This window comes from Malurus melanocephalus, unplaced genomic scaffold, assembly GCF_030028575.1.
Source record: "Malurus melanocephalus ecotype Western Australia unplaced genomic scaffold, MMel_1.1 scaffold_18, whole genome shotgun sequence".
Lineage (NCBI taxonomy): Eukaryota > Metazoa > Chordata > Aves > Passeriformes > Maluridae > Malurus > Malurus melanocephalus.
In genome coordinates, this window is record NW_026623250.1 from 4,513,131 (window position 1) to 4,532,548 (window position 19,418).

Consider the following 19,418-nt stretch of genomic DNA (forward strand, 5'->3'; position numbering starts at 1 on the left):
TTCCAGAGAGATGATGTTCTCACTATTGCTATAATCATAAAGATTATGCTGAAGATGCAAATACTGCATGAAAATACTCTTTATATTTCTAAGTAGATTTCTGCCTGTGGTTTCAGAATGGGCAACCATTCTCATTATGAAGATCATCCATTTTGCATAGGGATCCTTTCTTATTTCCACTCACACTAACAGAATAGTTTTTAAAAAATCTGTGATACAAAACAAAGAGTGAAAACTTGACCTATAGATTTCTAAAATAAAGYTGACTCTAAAAAAAAAAAGAGTAGAATCTATTTAATATCTGCTTCTATAAACATAGTCAGTAAACCTTTAGGATGTGCTTTAAAGAAAAAAGGAGCTCCTAAGGATATGTTGCATAGTAAAATGCAGGTTTAATTGTAATGTGTGTTCACATGCCTGCATTGTTTAAATTGGCTACTATGAATAAAAGAATTACATTTGTTTGAACTAGTAACTGGAGTTCAAACTCATGCATTAATACTTTGTCCTTTCTATTCTTAATGTACTGCCTAGATGAGACTGAAACCTGACACAAAGGTATATCCATACCAAGACATTATTTCTTGCTCATTTTTGTAATTTATTCTTTTTGCTGGAAAGCATTTTGTTTTTCATTTAATACTCAGTAAAAAAGTAAGTTAAAATGTAGAAAAAAAATTGAACCACAGAGACTTTGTATCTGATATTCATTGTATCCAGCAAGAAATCAAATGGTCATCTCCACATATAGCTGCAATGCTTTGCCAAGCATCTTTTTAATATATATTTAAACTAAGGCGAAGTTTAGTTTTATGAGTTCATAGTCACACTGACTTCTTGGGAAGACATGACTATTAAGGAAGACATGTCTGAAGTATGTAAGATGGGAGAACACGTTCAATATAAATATGAAACACAAGGTCATATGGAAATTGCCATTTCTTTTGCTTCAGAATTAACTGTACCTTCATTTGAGACCTGATCATTTTTCTCACCAACTCATATGTGGCATTATTGAAACTTCCTCCTTTGGAGTGACAAGAAAGAGTGATGCAGGCAACAGTCAGCCATGATCCAAGTTCCTGCAGAGCTTTATTTGAGACACCACTTCCCTCTCCAYTTAACAGGCCAGCTTCTGGGATGGCCACTGTTGCCCTCGAAACACAACAGAATCATTAAGTAGGTCATAGGATATATTTTCTTTTAGTAAAGCAATGACATCTTTTTTCCCACCTTAGTGGGACTATGATTTGCAAACTTATGACAATAAGAAGAATTTGCTAGGCCCAAATAGGCAGGTGAAAGGCCGTAAGAAATGGATCCAAAACCAGCCCATTTATAATTTGAAAGAGCCAGAATATTGTGTCTCTAATTTTTTTAGAGGTAAATTTGGAGTAGAAGCATAATTCTAGCCTAACAAAGCTCTCATCATGGAAACAAAGGAAAAAGCTACAAATGGAAACATGTATTTGCATGTTAACACTAGAGCAAAGACCACAGATTCTAACTGTACTACTTCTATTTACACATTCATTCAATAAAAGGCAAAACAATCTGAACATGAGAGATAAATATTTGAATACTCTGTAAACAATACTAGAAACAAATGTACTACAAAATTTAAGCAAAATTATAGTCCTCATAAAATGTACCACACTTAAGTCACAAAAATGGAAAGGTTCAGTTCATCCTAGAAAATCAGACATCATGTAAAACAGGATTAGTTTCTTAGGGTTTGCCTCCTTGTTGAGTCTCAGCAGGGACATGAACGTACAACTTCTAATCCATCTCTTAAAGGTCTCTATGGTGCCACTAAACCCAATCAGAACTGTGGATTTTTTTTTTTTTTTCTGAACCTTTACAAGGCTGCYGTTTTCTACATTTCACAAGAAAGAAACCAAGCAAAGAAGGCAAATGTTTTCTTAAGTGTATATGAGAAGAAACCCTAATGCCTTAAGTCTAGGGCTTCCAAATTCCTGTTAAACACAGAACCTCTACTACCAAGCAGATGCCTGTGGCTGCTTAGTCTTTAAATTCTGATAATAAATCAAACAAGGGTACCAGTTTAGAACAAGGACTCCTAAATTACTTTTTTTTTTTTTTTTTTTTTTTAACTGCTGTGGGACTGTTTTAAAACTTTAGACAGAAAATTAATACAATTAAAAATGAGTTTACAGCACTACCAACTTGAGCTGAGGTGACATAGAAATCAAAAATATCGTATGTAAATTCTAGCCTGCTTGGCAATGAAAACTATTCCAATTTCCTCATGCAAATTTTTTTTTGCATCATCAGCAACATTTTTGGTGCACAGGAAGGAGTAAATAACCTACATAAAATCAATTGCAATATTGCAATCACTTTATTCATATCTCACAGGTCTAAATTAATTATTCATTACAATTATACTAAATTTATATCAGTGCAGCTACACTCTGAAACTGGTTTCTAGTTTTGACCTTGTTCCATCATTAACCTTTGCTTTTAGACTGCCTGTTATTATTTTGCCAGGGAGGTTACCTAAAGGTCAGCCAAATACTTCAGGAAACAAGAAGAGGGAGAACAGGTGAAAAATCCTTTTAAAAATCTTTTTGCTTGTTTCCATATCCATGTGTTCTTTTATAGAAAAAAAAAAAAAAAAACCAAACCAAAACCAAAACCCTAGCACACATAGTGACCAAAATGGCCAAAATAGCAAAGCATTAGAGCAAAGAGGAACAGATTTTTGACAGATAGGTTTGGCTTCTCCCATAGTATTTATTCACCTTTGGCTGTAGTATCTCTGCATGTTGACATTTGTCAATATATCAGATAAAGAGCTGCAAATTGCTTCAAGCATTATTTACTCAGAGCACCTTCTCCCTTTCCCCATAAGTTACATGAGTTTGATTAACAACAGGCTACGAGTCACTGAAATTTGAGCCGCAAATAAAACTGCTGACTGCTCTTGGCATCTATTTAATATTAAAACTCTCCTTGTAAAAACCTCACTTTCCCTTTTCTCTCCAGTTCTTTTTCCATTTTTTATGCTCTTCTGGATCTTTCTAGGAAATACTTTTGGTTGCAATTGGCCACACACATTTATTGTTAAAATGTATACTTAGAAATCTATTACCATTAGACCACTCAAATATTTTTTCCTATCAGTTTTCCAACTGCTGAACAACAGAACTCTTTTAACTAGTCTTACCTTCCCATTTGGTCCAGCTTCTTTTCTGTTCTGCCAGTGAACTCAGACACTGTTTTAACACATCATTTGTATTCCTGAGCTAACCACAATTTGTACCTTTTAAGGCATCCAATTCTAAATTTCTAGCCATACCAAACAATAGGATTTTGTAGCATTTGGGAACCTTTTTATTACTGTATGAGTATCCAGAGTCAAAGAGGTCCACATTTTTATGTGAGGTTTTTCTCTACAARTTTAATTTTTTCCACAGTAAGTATATGGTATTAACCTGAAGGTACAAATTATGTTTCGTTTTCCTAGACTTAATATCCTGTGAGTTCCCAAGATGAGAGTTTGTGTATGTCTGCTGTAACAACCTTGTACCATGGAAAACTAATGTTGATAAGTATGAGTAAGGCAGCCTCTTTCAGTACTTTCAAAGATAATGAGTGCTTTGTTTCTCAACTTTAATTATAAGGGTAAAATATCATGCCTCTGCCCCCTGTAGTAATTAATGTCCTTAAGCAGAGCTATCAGGGCTCCTTATATCAGTAAAACCTGGTGATTAGTACAATCACCTTCTTGCTAATAATGATAAAATGTCAATTGCCTTTCCCCTAGGGTTATTAAAAATTGTGTGGGATGTAGAGAGCAAGGGGAAAACAAACATACCATGCACTTTGTCCTCTTAATGAATTACATTATGTGGCAAAGTGATTTTGATTGTCTCAGTCACTGATGTGCTTTGGTCTTTTTGTTTTAGGGCAGCTTTTATAAACATCCAGTGTTCTGGTAATCCAAACCATGATGTGCCAACATAGCACCTATGTACTGCTACTGAATGAGTAGCACTATTACCTTGATAGAATCTATTAAACTAATGAGACTAGAAATTAAAGCAATATGACTAAAAGATATACTACAGTGTGCCTGTCCTTCAAATTGTTTACCAAGATAATGCTTACTGGACAACTTGTCATCTATACAGCTGGCTTTATAACTGAAAAATATACTAATTCCATTATGTTTGGAAATATGCATATTGATTAGTTTTCACATTTTAAATTCCCATTTTGCTAATATCAGTTAAGTAACAAAGACATTTTTATGTCAAATCCACCCTCAGTGTTTGCTGACAGCTAGTGCTAAAAAACCTTGAATTTGTCAGGTGCTACTCTTGGGTTAAAACATTTAAACTCATTAAATTGCCCTGACATAAGCAGTGGATGATAAAATGTTGTACTCAGCACTTCTCAGGGTCAAAGTCTGAGTCCCAGATTGATTATTTTTTCATACAAGTTTACAGAATATTATTCTTGCAACAGGATTTCACCAAAGATAAACTTGTATTTCTGTGCATAAGCTCACTTCCATTTTTGGAACTAGACTTATTACCTCATAGCCAGCATGAAGTTTGCTCCATTAAAATACTTTGATCTTTTCCTTCTCATCTTGACATATGAGTTCCTGCTGACAAGCTTCTTTGTGAAGATAAATTACACTTCAAGAGGTATGTATTCCAGTATAAAACTGAACTTCATTTTTGATGGAATTGTACAGGATTTGCTAGAAAAATCTCAGCAACACCATAATGCTATGTAGGCTAGAAGGCATGAGTTATAGAACTTGTATTCTGCTTATATTTTGCTATGTTTCCACGTTAATCTCCAATTTATGTAATAAAATGAATAAGGCTGTGCAATGGCAAGAGGAATAATGTGTTCACAGTGAACAGAATGATGAGTACATAAATTTGGTCTTGGCTTCTCTCTTGATCAAGTTTGTGAGATCTTCAATGTATAAATGAGAAATCTCTTGATTTTTTAAAATGGTTTTGTGTTCAAGTCATTAAGCCTTGTTTATAAACTAGAAAGACAATCACATGTATAAAATAGTAATTTGGGAATAAACATTTTTCTTTGGATGTATAAACGCACTGCATTTTCATAACCAGATCTATCCAATTCATATAAAACAAAGGATTCTCCTCGTTCTTTTTCTCCAGATGTACATCAGTGCTAACTAACTAAACCAAACTACATCTGAGAAATATTGATATAATTCATGGCTACTATCAGAAATTCTATTAGTTTTGGTTGTGATATCTGTCCATGTTCAAATATCCTTCCTGTTAAAGTGTTTTCCAGTATCTGTACTGAATCTCCCTTGTTGCAATGAAAACCAATTACCTCTTTTTCTATCACAACACCATCTCTGCAGCAACTCCCTACACATAGATTCTATTTACTCCTCAATCAGCTATAGAATAATAAATTCCCAGTCCTTTCCTATTTATTGCACAGGAAAAAGTTTTGAAATATCTGCTTGTTCTTGATGTCCTCCTTTCAGTTACCCTTCATTCAGAGAAGCATCAAAAGGCATAATGTCTCAAGAGTGATATATTACAGCTAAAAAGAAGAAACAAAGGGTTTTAAATATTAAGGGGAAAGCACTGCAAAATGTTGAAAATCACATGTGATGACAGGATGATGAAATCAGAGTTTCTTGCAGCTCCTGTGTTACATTATTGAGAGGCCTACTTTAACCACCCTTGTAGTGGCTAAAGTAGTTTTTACCCTAGTTCCCGTTGTCAAAAGGACATTTCAGGATCAGCAGACAATTGCCAGCAGTGGCTGTGACTACATGGAAAACAGTCAAAATGCTGAATAGCAGGAAGGGCCAAGCCTGTAATCCTCCTTCCACCCACTAGCTATAAAAACAGTAAAATTAGTAAACTTCTAAATGATTGAAAACAACAAAAAAAAAATTCTACTAGTCTAAATTAAAATTAATTTGCTATGCAGATGTATTTGATATTGAATCCCAAAGTAAAGTAAGGACTGCCAAAGGAATCAAGTTTTTTCTAGACCAGATGTTTGAGGAAAATGAATTATCCATTGACAAGGACAAAATGTGTTTCAGGCAGGCAAGGGGAACACTGGAGCAACACTCTCTGGATGTGATAACTGAGACTGCCCACAACAGGCTTTAATTAATGACAAAATTCATAGCAGCAATTGTAAAAGCCTTTCTCCCACCCCCGTTTACTAGATCTAGGTGAACGGCTTACTAGTATCCTTACAAATACTGACTCTCAGATGCTCCTGGCTCCTCATTTATACCTCTTTCCTTCTAGCTCAATACCTACTCTCCCAATTATTTTTACTACACTCTAGGTTTTATTTTTTTTCCCCTTATTCTTTCACTTGATGCCTCATTTTTAGATTTCCTATCCCACCATCATATAGATTGAGAAGTTTTCTTCTATTTCTCCAGAAGTCAGGCATTTCTGCTAATACCACAAATTTTTGGAAAAGCGTCCAGGTTAGGATGTCAGGCTACTGTTTGAGACATGGGCATTGCTTTCACAGATACTTGGGGGAAATGATCATAGAATCCATTAGACTGGGAAGAAAAAAGTATGAGATCATCAAGTCTACTTGACCACGGCACTAAGTGCCACGGTCAGTCTGTCCTTAGACACAGCCAGTGATGGTGCCTCCACCACCTTCCCGGGCAGCCCATTCCAATGCCTAATCACCCTTTCTGTAAAGAAATTCTTCCTAAAGTCTAACTTAACCCCCGCCTGGCGCAGCTTAAGACTGTCGTCTCGTCCTGTCACTGGTTGCCCGGGGAGAACAGACTGACCCCCACCTGCCTTCAGCCTCCTTTCAGACATTTGGACAGAGCGATAAAGTCTCCCCTGCGCCTCCTTTTCTCCAGGCTGAAGACCCCCAGTTCCCTGAGCTGCTCCCCACAGGACTTGTTCCGCAGTCCCTTGCCCAGCTCCGCGGCCCCTGGTCGGATTGCCCCGCTGTGGGCCGCCAGYTCCCCAGAGCCTCACCGCCTCAGCCGCGCGGCTCCAGCGCTCGTACGCCTTTAAGGGCGGCCGCCCGCGCCCCCACGTGTGCGATCAGCTGACGGCGCGTCCCTCCCCTGCCCGCCCCTGCCGCTGCCCCGCTCCCTCCGCCGCGAGGTGCGGGCGGCAGCGCGGCTCTGACAGCGCCGCCGGGGCAGCACCGCGCCCCCCGCCCGTCCCCGGCGCGCTCGCCCGGCCCCGCCGCGCCGAGCGCCCCGCGCCGCCGGCCCCGCCGCTCCTCCGCGCCCCGTGAGGGCTCTGCCCCCGCTGGCCCAGCGCCGCTGTTAGCCGGGCGGGCGCCCGCGGCCCCTCCGGAGAGCTCGGCAGCGCGGCGCCGGGCGCCACCCCGGTACATGGATTACCTGGTAGGTTCCCGGGGGGAGCGGACCGTCGGACATCTTACCGAGCGGCTGGGGCGGCGTCCGCGGCGCCGGGGGAGCGCGGGGGGCTGGCCGGGGCCGGGGGAGAGGGGTCCGGCCGCGCTGCCGCTCTCCGCCCGCCGGGCTGTTAACGGGCGATAGAGCGGCCGGGCCCCGCTCATTTGGCCGCTATTAGGTTGCTAAAGCCGTGACCCGGGTCGCTGTTTTTTTCCTAAATGCTGGAGCTTAGGGCACGCTTGAATGAACTAAATTGCTACCACGGGCGGGATCAGCCGAGCGCCCGGGCAGCTGGTATTCGGGGGTAGTGTTTATTGCTCTTTAATGAATATTGGCTCCATTCGTCCGCGAGAGATCCGTATCGCGGGCGCGCTCCTCGGCTGGGGTCGCGGCTGCTGTTTGCATTCAGCCGCGCACCGTCGGCGAGCCAAAATCCTGTGGCACGGCTGGGTAATGGGCAGGTGGCTTTGTTTTAGTATGGTACCTGCTTACCTGGTCTTTTCAGCCTAACAGTGGGAGGGCGTAACAAGCACATCCCATCGCTTTGGCATCCCATTGCTCCAGTCTTGTTGCTTTGAGCGCTGTGCTGTGGTCTGGTGCTCGCTCCTTCACCACGAAGTGCTGCGAAGCGTCAGCTGRGGCAATGAAGAGCAGGCGTCTTTCTGGCCATCCCTGTTCGTTGTTGCTATCAAGTGCAACCAGGAAGTATTTGGAGTCAGAATATTGACTCTGCCATTCATATGTTTTCACACGAGATGCTCAAGGGTGTAGGCTTTCAGAAAAGGCTCATCAAATGAAACCGAATCTCTGGAGATGCTCTTTTTAGTGAACTGAAGATCTGCCATGTTGAGATGAGAGCTGTGTGCACTGTCTGGCTTTTCCTTTTCTGATGGTTAACTAAACGAGAAATAAGTTAAATTTGTACTTTGCTTTTYATGTGTCTATGTAGCTAAGATTTATTTTGGTTTACTGAGCCTTACACTCCCCAAAAATGTGTTAGGCTTGTCTTTCTGAACACAGAGAGACCAGAAAATGAGTCCTGAGTGTGGCAGAAATGGTAGGCAGACTTCTGTTTAAGAACCTAGTTAATGAAATACTGATAATAAACTAGCCCAGTATCAAGTGCAACCTTATAGCTCCTTGAGAGCCTGGAGCTGTTTCTTAGTTTTTGGTTTTTTTTGGTTTTTTTTTTTTCCTTTATAAACTTATATCCAGATGAAACTGGCCATTCTGTACTTTTTGAAATGCTTGCATTAACCTTTGTGACTGCTACAGGCTGTTGTGTGGAAGGCCAACCACTCTGAGAACAATAAATTTAATAAGCCTTGGAAACTGAGAGCATGTTTTTGTATTAACTGAAGGGGGAAGGGAATTAAATAGCTCTATTTTTTTTTTTTTTTTCCCCGCTGTCTCTTATTCTCCAGTTGGTCCTTTTCCTCTTTTTCATTGTCTGGCCTTTTTTGGTGTCAGCTCTAAAAAAACCCTAAGTGAGCAGCTAGTTCAGGCACCTCAGAAAGTCTGCTTTAACAAAAAAAAATTGTGATGGTGAGTTAGACAACTAGGTGTGCTAGTTGTGCTTTCAGCTTGTCCCAGTCCTCTGTGGTGTAAAGATGGGCCTACTCTTTATGCAGTTTTTGAAGTTATTGCGTGAATGTTAAACTATAGATGTACAACAAGTGTCTCATTATTTTCATAGCAACAGTAGCAAAGAACTGTTCATGTTAAAGAATTTTGTGTTTTGTGCATTTATGTTGGGTTCTTGCACATACATGGRCATCAAAACACAAACCAGAAGGTGCCTTTGCTGGTTCCTTATGTTGGGCACCTGTGTTGCAGCCTGCAGGCAGTGAGGTTTTCTCCCATGCTTACCGTGTGAGGCAGAGAGCAGAGCAGAGAATGAAGTTATTTCTGCCTGCAGTAGTGCTGGAGCAGGTATTAGACCAAGTTTTGGTTATCAGTGGGGCTGATAACCCAGGGAGGGAGTTTAGTGGAAGGAAGTGAGGATAGATGAGATCAAGGTTTCTGCAGCATGGGTTCAGGGGTCAATCCATCACCACAAGGAGTCTATCCTCAGCCAGCTTTTCCCTAGCTTGTGTAGGAAGATTCTTTACCTGGTTTTAGCTGGATACATTGATGGAGACTTCCTTTCTCCATTAAGAAGGAGATCCCAAGAAATACTGAATGTCTGAAGTACCTTCCAATTTCATCAAGTTATTGAAAGCATTCAAACCTTGCTCAAAGTGAAGTCAGCTTGAACTATAGCCTGAAGTTTTTATGAGCAGATACCCAAAACCTGAGAACAGCCTCCCCTACTTATGGTGTGGTCTTTGATTTATGGCTGATGCATTTGGTAATAAATTGGTACTGAAAGAGTATCTTCTGTGATGCTCTGGTCTGTTTTTGCCGTTTTGAATTGCAACAGAAAAATATCGCTGGCCTCTGTATCTTTAATGGCTAGAAGAGGCTCTTCAGCTTGGTGCCTTTTCTATTTTTGTATTAATATAATTGTGATGTTAGAAGTGGCATGATTTTTTTTTTTTTTTTTTTTTTTTTAAGCAGCATGGCTAAACCAGGTTCAACCTCTAAAAAAGGAATACATCTTCATTCAGACACACCTTTTACTAATACATGTTGTTCTTCTTGTATTTAGTTAACTGTTGTAAAACATGCTATGTGAACGTAGCTCTGTCAGTGTGGATCTCTAGGTTTTTGTGGCTACATAATCCAGTGTTCTGTCTGCAACCTTCTTTGGCTTCATTCTTGCTACATTGTGTCTGGAAGGATTTTACTGTGTTGGTTGGCCTATGTTCAGTAGACTATGCCTAATTTAAGAAGTTATGGCATGGTGCATCTTGTGAAAAGCATGGCATGTGACCAGTCTTACAGTTTTTGCTTGGAGAACTTGTGGGGAAACTATAAAAATGCTTTGGTTTTCTTATGTGCTGCAATTACAATGCAAATTTTAAGCTCCTGAGTAGACTTTTACAATGCACTTCTTCAGTGGCATCCTCTCTGCAGGTAAAAGTTCTTACATGCATATGTTCAATGTAACAGCCTGATCTGTGTAGAATTTTTAAAAGCCAYTTGAGACAGTGATGTAAAAATTTGAATGTGTCTTTTCACTAACAAAAAGAAGAGGCGTTATACTAGCCTAAGAGGTTTATTAAAAAAAAAAAAAATCTGGTAGTCTGTTTAGTTTTATAATTTTTGCATTTTTGTTATCATAGCTTATCTCTAAATTATTTTCCAAGATACTATGTACTATTTTAGTTATATATAAATATATTTCTTGGGCAGGTGTTGAAGAGCATATTCTGACCTTTCAAAATGGAAGATAACACTTCTTGCATGATCAACCACTTCAACTTTAGTCTTTTCTATTTTTTTCCATTTTCTGAGGAGTTAAACATGAACATGTGTTCTACAGTTTCAAAAGTGTGTACGCTCCTAGTGTGCTAGAATCCTTGTTGCTTTATTGGGGGTTGGTTTCTTTTAACTATAACAAGTTTGTGGGTTTTTTTGTTCTTTGTACATTTATTAGCTGATACAAACTATTTTGCTGCTGTATGGCATACACACAAAACCTCAAATTTGGGGAGTTTTTGAGTAAATTTAACTAAATTTTCAAATTTTAGATGAATAATGAATAGGCCTTGAAGTGACAAGAGTTTCTACTTGGTTTCTACTGATGTTTTTAAAAATGTTAGATGACATTAAAAAAAAAAAAAAAGGGTTCTGAGCAGCTTTTCTTTCTTGGACAGCTTACTTCTAAGTCCTACCTTTTAAATAGTTCAGCTCTTTAATTGTACAGCTTTGATTCAGAATATGGCAATATGGGATACCTCAAGATCACCTAGTGATTCTGGTCTACTTTAGATCCTGTCTTCTATTGCTGTTGCCAGTTCCATTGTTTGGTATCTGCAGGACATGGAAAACATTCTTTCTGATGTTACAAGTGGCATTACAGGGGCATATGTTTAAAGGCTACACTTCTACTTCATTGAAACTTTGTAAATCAGTAGATGCTGTCCTTTGAATAAGGAGAGAATGTGGTAAGGTCCATACTAACKACTCTGTGTTTTCACTCTGAGGCACATATTTTAGATACGTTTTCTGCAAACATGGGCAGCAAAGGTCTATACTTTGGGCCTTGTCCTCTTAAGAGTTTGCTAAACACCGATCTCATACGAATTTTGTCTTTTGTCATGCCACAGTTAGGATTATTTGGGCTCTGTGTTGACTCATCTATCAGCTGTAATATCCTTGAAAATTTACACCTTCTGTAGAGCCTTTTTCTTACTATCCCTGCTTCAGTTTGGGAAGTTGACTAGACAGTTGTTTCAAAATAAAGGTGTAGCTGAATGCAGGAAAGAAAACAACTAGCTGTAAGGTCAGCTAGTGAACAGGGTGCATGCAACTGTTTTAGTGACTGAATCAAATGTGAATCTTTGAATTGAAGAGGATAATACTTACAGTTGTATGTTTGCATTGCAGTGAACTTAATATTTTTTCAAATGAAACCAGATGGAAATATGTACTTCACTAATGGGTTTTTACACCACCGGCCTAGTTCAGAACTAGTGTCTGAAGTAGTGCCAACTCTTGCTGTGTACCACCACATGCTCTGCAGTATGCTGCTCCTGAATTCTCTTCACTGAGACCTCCAAGCTTGAGGCAACATGGTGATGAATTACACAAAAGGTTAGAAATATAAGCTTTTAATCAGTGAGAATATCTGCATTCAGTAAGGACAGAATATTCCTTCTAATACCACATGCTGCTTAACATTTTTGGCTTGTTGTCAGTATCATCAGCTCATGTTTTTTAATACTGCCAGCTTGTGGTATGTATTCTTTTAAGCTGAGTTCTGAAATTTTGTGATTGTGTGAGGATATTAGCTTTCCATTACTAAAATACGCATTTTTAGTTTAGTTTAAAACCACATATGTGGTCCCAAGAAGCTGTGAAGCCATATGAAAAAAAACACAAGAGTATTTAAAATCTTGTGCTTCTTTGTGTTTTGGCTCATACTGCTCTGCAATATGCTGGTTTTGCTGTTTTTCACTGTGTGTGCAGCATTACTTTCTGAAGTCCAAACTGTCTGATTGTATGAAAATCCTTATGGACATAATTAGGGTATTTGCAATTGAATAAAAGATAGCTCATCTCATGCTTGAGCTCTTCAGCGTACAGAGTTTCTTTTTGCTCATTGGCAGCCTGGTARGGTGACTAAATTAATTGCCAGTGAGTGTGTAAGTAACTTCCTTCTATCTGAGGAAGAGACATAAAGCAGGAAATGTAGCTGACAAGTCCTCTTGTGCTAGATGTAGTCCTGCCTAGAGCTTTGTTGCTTATAAGAACAAACAGTAAGAAGATGAATCTTTGTATGATGCTCTGGTGTATGTTTTGGTGGAGCAACAGAAGAAAAATTTGTTCATGGGACCCACATTAGCTTTTGGCATTGGAGAGTSTGAGTAAGCAAGATGGCATCCAAGATCCACTAGGAACTGTTGATATGGGGGAAGTAAGTTTGGAGATTTATTTTTTTGTTATGACTTGGAGTTTTTGTGAGGAAGAAACATCTGTTTTCTTCATTTTACTAGCTTTTACAACAACTATTGCATAGTCTTCCTTTATATGATTTTGACTCTTAACAGAGATGAAAAACTCAGACGCAATTAAAAATGAAGTAATCATTTTGTAATCTGTAATACAAATTTCACAAATGGGCATTGAGAGCACAGCTCTGGCAGTGAATAAGAGGGAGAAGTGAATGCAGAGATTACGAGGGAATTTAATGTTTGTGTTTAGTTGTATAAACTGTGTGTGCTCTGGATGGGTTGATGCAGAGACAAATATCAAGAGTGCATACTGAACCCAGGGAAAAATCATAGTACCTCTTCTAATAGTCACAATAAAATGGCAGATGAGATTCAGTGTTGATAAATGCAAAGTTGCATATATTTATAGTGGAAATCACATGGCAGTACAGATGCATGGATAGGCYCTAAAATACCAACAGTGCTCAGGAAAAGGAATGAGGATCCTTCTTTAAAATGTCATCTCTATYCAGACATCTGTCAACAAATTTAGAGTATTAAGAAGGAAAAAGAGGGAAAGATCTCATTTTTACACTGCTTGAATGTAAGGTTTGCTCCATGCTACATTTCTGGTTGCCATCATCTCAGGAAATGTATTGAAAAACCAAAGAAGATACAGAGAAAGATGATGTGGTAATTGAAGGAAAGCAATTGCTTCCATCCAAGCAGGGATTAAATAGTTATAGCCCTTTGGTGTGAAGAAGAGACAGCTGACTGGTATGAGGAAGCAATATTGTAGACATCTTTGAAATCAGAAAGAGAAGGTGGCTAGGCAATAAGTAATTTTTTTCCCAGCAGAAGAGCTCACTGACAGTTATAATCCAGGAACTGTGTTTTCATGTGAGTGTAGTGGAATTCTCACTTGTGCAGTAATGTGAGGGTGGTCAAGACGAGTAGATGAGGAATTTGTACAGTGTCTTCAAAGACAGGTCTGTTGTGAGTGGATGTTAAACATGATGTTCAGATGTGATGGTAGGAGATCCTTAAGTTGTGATTGCTGCAACATGAGGATAGGTCCATGAGATATGATTCCCTGGATGTCCTGATGCTTTGCTGTGGGCTAAAGACATTGATTCCTCCTCATTGAGAGGACACCCAGAACTAGTTCTGGAACAGGAAATTGCAGTTAGAAAATTGAAGTATTCTGGGTGGTGTCCAGGAATGCTCCCCAGTGTAATCAGAATTGCATTGACTGTGCAGGAGGTGAGACTTTTTATTTTAGAGGGATTTATGAAGATACTTAATCTGCTCCAGGGGCACCCTTCTAAYGGATTCCTTCTGTTTGGAGGTGCTGCCTTGATAAATAAGGAGAGGTTATTGGCTTTCCAGCATCTGTGTAGGTAAGGCCCACAACACCGAGTGAACCTGCGACTGAATAGACAGTGTATGTAGAGAGAAGATGCACTCTGCAATGAGTGATCTCTTCTCTTAGTGCTTTCTTCTTGCCTAGAAACTTGCATAATTTCAGGTTTTAGCAAGACTGGAGAAAAGGTCCAGAATTCTTGAGAAATGTCTATGCTGTTCTTGCAGCTATTAATTTTCTTCTGGCTAATCTGCATTTTTCACTGCCTGAGCCATTGCAGTCCTGGAAACAGTCATGGAAAACTGTTCTAGTGAGAATATTGCCTAAAAGAGAGGAGAGCATTGTTCTCTGGTGCATCCACTTGATTACTTTTTATGATGACAAGAGAGGTCTTGGATCCAGTCCTATTTCCTGTTCACATATCATTGCTTTTCCATCAACGCCAGGTTTCCTCTAGTCTCTAAACTAAGATTTATTTTTCTAATGATTATGTATGAGAAGATTGGTATTTTAGAAATTGAATTATTTGGCATTAAAGGAGAATGAGAAAATATTTGCTGTCTTTTATTCCTGAGAACTGTGTAAAAAGAATTTGGGGAGTTTAAATTAGAAGTGTTACTAATGGAATGTGCTAGAGGGCTGTGACATCTTGTGCAGAAAGGGGAGCCTWGGACTTACTGGTTGGAGTTCAGTACACAATCTTAGCAAACAGCGGTTCTGGTTGAAGTTCCTGCTACCTTTGCTATGGTGTAGTTGTGTGTGATTTTGGGTGTTCCTTAAAACACATAAGCACTGAGAATTTGTTTTAGGCTCCRTACATATACAGGTGCCTTTAAATCTGCATATCTGATACACTTRTATTGCTAATTTTCTGTAATTTTATACACTGAAAAAGATTCAAATAAGAATGGAGATATWAAAACTTTCTCCTGGAAGATCCAGCAATTCCAAGTGATTACTGGGTTGGATYACTTCATTATAAATGAGCAGAAGTGTGTCTTGATGTTCAGTTTTTTAAAGAAACATATCACCAGAAAAAAAACCTTTAACATCTTCCTTTCCTCACTTTGCTTTCTGGTTTTGTGCTCTTGGAGCAATACTTCCTGCTGTGATTTATTTAGGATTTTGTCACAGCAAGTTGAGGTCGAGGTGAGTATGTTTGGTGGCAGAATTGAGGATACCAACTCCTGCTGTTCTGTTAGTTGCCTTTTTTTTTCTTTTCTGAGAACCTGATTAGGATCCCACTCCCCTGCTGTCCATGAAGGTTCTTGAGGGCAGTGCTTTCAACTCAGTGCTTGCAGCTTTGAAGTCATCAGTTGCAGAACATGCTCTAATTAATCTTTTCAAAATCTSCTCTCTTGTAAATATTATGAGTAGGGATTTAATCTTGTATTTGCTGATGATATAGATATTTAAAACAATGGCTTTGTGAGTTGCAGACTGTGTGTATGTGTCAGAGCTGAATGTGATTTTTGTTTTTTAAACATCTGAAAATGTTTAAAAATACTGAAACTGTTTTTTACTGATATTTGTACTGATAGCWGAATAATTGAAAAATGGGCAGAACAGATGCTTGCTGTGAATTGAGTGTTGCACAGCTGCAGGGCATACATCTTTCTAAATCATTAAGAACAGCCACATTTTCACAAGGTACAATTAAAAAGTCTTGGGCAAATAGGAAAGTTAGCCATGAGTTTAATTTCCAGTGGGAGAAATKATTTATGGTCCCTAAGCAGAAGGGGCTTTTTGGCAGAGATACTTGCTTATACTGTGTGACATATTTGACCTGATGACTTTGTTTTTCACTTTAGACATGTGAAGTCACTTCTGTGAAGAATTAGTCTGTAGAATTGTATCAAACAAGGTATCTTTCTTTCTTTCTTAGTATTCGTAGGTATATTTTTACATTTTTTTCTTTTGTTTTCATGCTTACCGTGTAAAATCCTTTCAGAAAGCAACARTAAACTGTAAGTAAATTAAATGCAAATTTTCCAACCATTGTTTTGTTGCCCAATTGTATGGTCCCAAGTGAGTTGCACAACCAAAGTAATGAAAGATTACAAGTATCAAGAACAAACTCCCCATTGTAGCAACAGGTTATCAACTATGTCTTAATTCAGTGGTTGGAGTGATAGTCTGTAGGATAGTATCATTAAACTTCTAATATTTAAATTAATTCCTGTCACTTTTTCAAGGGTTAAACTGAAATACTGCTGGGGAGAGAATGTAAATTTTCAGAAGGAAGGGTAGGTAAGAATGTAAGAGATATTAATAGCTGTGTTGGGGTTAATGACCCTTTTTGCACAATAGAATGTAGTTTATAAGAATTATCTTGGGGTCTTGAAGAAGGGATTATCTTAATATTTCACTTGGAAATGCATAGGGGAAACATTCATTGGTACTGTATGTGACAGAATTCATGCCTTATAATTGCCCATGGTTTCAGAAGGTTAATAATAGSAAACCCAACAACAGATGAGCAACACAGGATGTAGGTTGTTTTATTCTACTGAAGCAAGGACCTACAGGGGCTTTCTGGGGAATTTGAGCTGCAGCTTGGTTCTTCCACCAAGTACTGAACAAAAATTAAAAAAGGAAAACAGTTTATAATGCTCTGCTTGTCTAGAAAAAAAAGCAAACTGTATACATGGAGAAGCTGTAATGGTTTGCTGCTGCTACATGTTTACTTCTCTAGCAAGCTGAAATAATMATTTACTTTGTATATAAAATTGAGTCTGCCAGCAACACAGAATCYGCCAGGATACTGAAAATGCAAATTGCGCTATCACCTGGTGTTTAAGTATGAATTTAAATTGCAGCAGACCCAGGTTAAACATTAGGAAACTTTCTAGTAGAGAGGGTAATGAAGCACTGGACTAAATTGCTTGGGGAAGTTGTCCATCCCTGGAACCTTTGGAACAAGGTCTGCAAATACTGTCAGAGGGGGTATGGTTTATGATCCTGCCCCACCACTTTGTGTAACTGTAGGATTTATTGAATTCAGTTCCTATTTCTCTGTCACTTTTTTTCTTTCTGGGAAAAGCTCAGAGCACAAGTGGTAGACTTGGATGCTTGTTCTTAAGGCTGAATAAAACCCCCTTAAATTGAAATGGTGCTTTGAATCAGCATTTTCTTGTCAGTAATAATATGCTAGATTACTTCTAGTAAGAAAAGAAAATCAACCATACTGTTGGAGTTACTTTCAGGTTTTTGTTCTGTGCTTTTCGACTTTCAGATAGTGTGGTGAAGCGCTGTTTGTTTAAAATGCAAATGTAGCAGTTATAGCAAAAGAAAAATGTTGCTACACTCTTTTTTTTTGCTAAAAAGATCCATTCTTTGGTTTTTTAAAAAAACCTCAATGCTAATTAAATAGGTATTTCAATTAAAGGGTTTTTTTTTCTTTTTTTTTTTTTTTTTTTTTTTTTTTTGGAGGGAGGGAGAAACTAGAAAGCAAATGCTGAAAAGCTGTTTTGACTGTAATTTTTGAAGTCTGTCGCATCCAGCACTTTATCTTCAAATACATGCAGATAATGTGTGAACTTCTTAAACATGTAATAAAAATGTTCCACTTGGTGGCTTTAAATTTTGCCTACAGTGATTTTTCCAATATCTTATTTAAAGTAATTCCTCAATTACTCTTATGAATAAATCATTGTAAGCTTAGTTTATTTTATCAAATTGTATAGGAAGTATRGTAAACATACAATAGTTTTAGTTTTGATGTTGGAGAGCTGCATTTATTTCCTGGCTTTGTTATGGTAATTAAAGAAAGTGTTTTTCATCTGTTTCATCAGAAATTCGTAGTCCATCCTCAGCCTCTCTGGGTGACTGCAGAAGACATAGAATTGTGGCATCACAGCAGATTGGAAGTTGAGCAAGTTGAGGGTAAAAACTTTTAATATCATTATTCCCAGCTGTAAGAACAGATTAAATAAAATGTTCTATTTTCATGTTCTACTTTGAACATGAAACTATCAAAAAACTAAAGGGATAAGACTCCAGAAATGTGCAAATGTTAAATTATATGCATTATTTTGGTATACAGAGGAAGAAAGTTTCCGTGGTGGTACAGGGAGAGAAGAACTGTAACATATAAACACAGAAGCTCATTACAGTCCACTAAAAGGCCAAAAAGCACTCCATTAAAATGTTTCTTGCAGATTGTTTTTAAACCAGAGTAGATAAAAATACATGAGACTGAAAGCTTWCATCCAAATTGTAAATGTTTGGTACACACATTTGGGGATCATTAGGTGATTTGAGGCCTGCAATGAAATACTGAACTAATAAGTGTAAAGGTGATGACAGCTGCTTCTGTGCAAAAGGTAGTATATATCTGTATAATCTGAATTTATATGGCATTTTTTTCAGGCTRTTTAATACAGCCTTGAAGAAGGTGTTTCTTTCAGGGGAGAGGGGAGAGATGGGAAGAAAAGTAATTCTTAATAAATAGCATTCTTGGTAATGTCTTTATTTTAATTCCTTTAGACTATGTCTGAATGTATCCAGCTCTCATTTGCTGTTTGTAGAATTGGCATTTACACGGTAAGGCAATGTTCTAAGTATTTTTTGTTAGTGTTAATGCCATTTGAGTGAAAAGAAGTTACTTTTTTTTTTTTAGGGTTGGATTTAAGTMATACAGATAGCAAAAGGCATTTGTCATAGTAGTTTTTATAATCAGACTACAGTATGCTTTTGTCCTGTCAAAGATTTGCTAAAACCAGAAAAAAAGTATTCTCCACGTCAGTTAAAAAAGGTAAAGAAAATTCAGCCAACCTCTTGACGTGTAAGAAAATTTAGATTTCATGTGCATCAGTTGCTGAGAACTCCTGCATAATATAATTGCTGAAAGATTAATATACWTTTCCCATTTAAATCTATGATGTTTAAGCAATGTCACATATTAAAACATGTTAGCTAAATGCACACGTTGTAAACTTTGTCTGGAGAGTCTTAGTATTTTGGAAATGCTATTAAGTTAAACTTCCCAAACCTTATATAAAAGAAATGAGAGGTTTACTTCAAGCATATGTACCAAATATGCTTGCGGGTTTTTTTTTTCTGCTACCACTTGTTCCAATTAATGATGAGGACAGTTAGATGAATGGGG

The 19,418-nt window shown here is 38.2% G+C and overlaps 1 protein-coding gene across 3 annotated transcripts in view; it reads left to right on the forward strand.

Annotated features, from left to right (window-relative positions):
• The first annotated feature begins 7,262 nt into the window (after positions 1–7,262).
• ARL15 (ADP ribosylation factor like GTPase 15) overlaps positions 7,263–19,418 on the forward strand; it is a 222,173-nt gene continuing 210,017 nt past the window's right edge. Inside the window, exons 1-4 of one of the 3 annotated variants that reach the window (XM_057389693.1) lie at positions 7,263–7,393; positions 16,120–16,172; positions 18,103–18,193; positions 18,797–18,853. In XM_057389693.1, the coding sequence (XP_057245676.1) occupies positions 18,800–18,853 (54 nt within the window). In that variant the 5' untranslated portion in view covers positions 7,263–7,393; positions 16,120–16,172; positions 18,103–18,193; positions 18,797–18,799. The remainder of the gene's footprint in view (positions 7,394–16,119; positions 16,173–18,102; positions 18,194–18,796; positions 18,854–19,418) is intronic. The other 2 variants (XM_057389694.1, XM_057389695.1) reach the window with 2 other exon arrangements.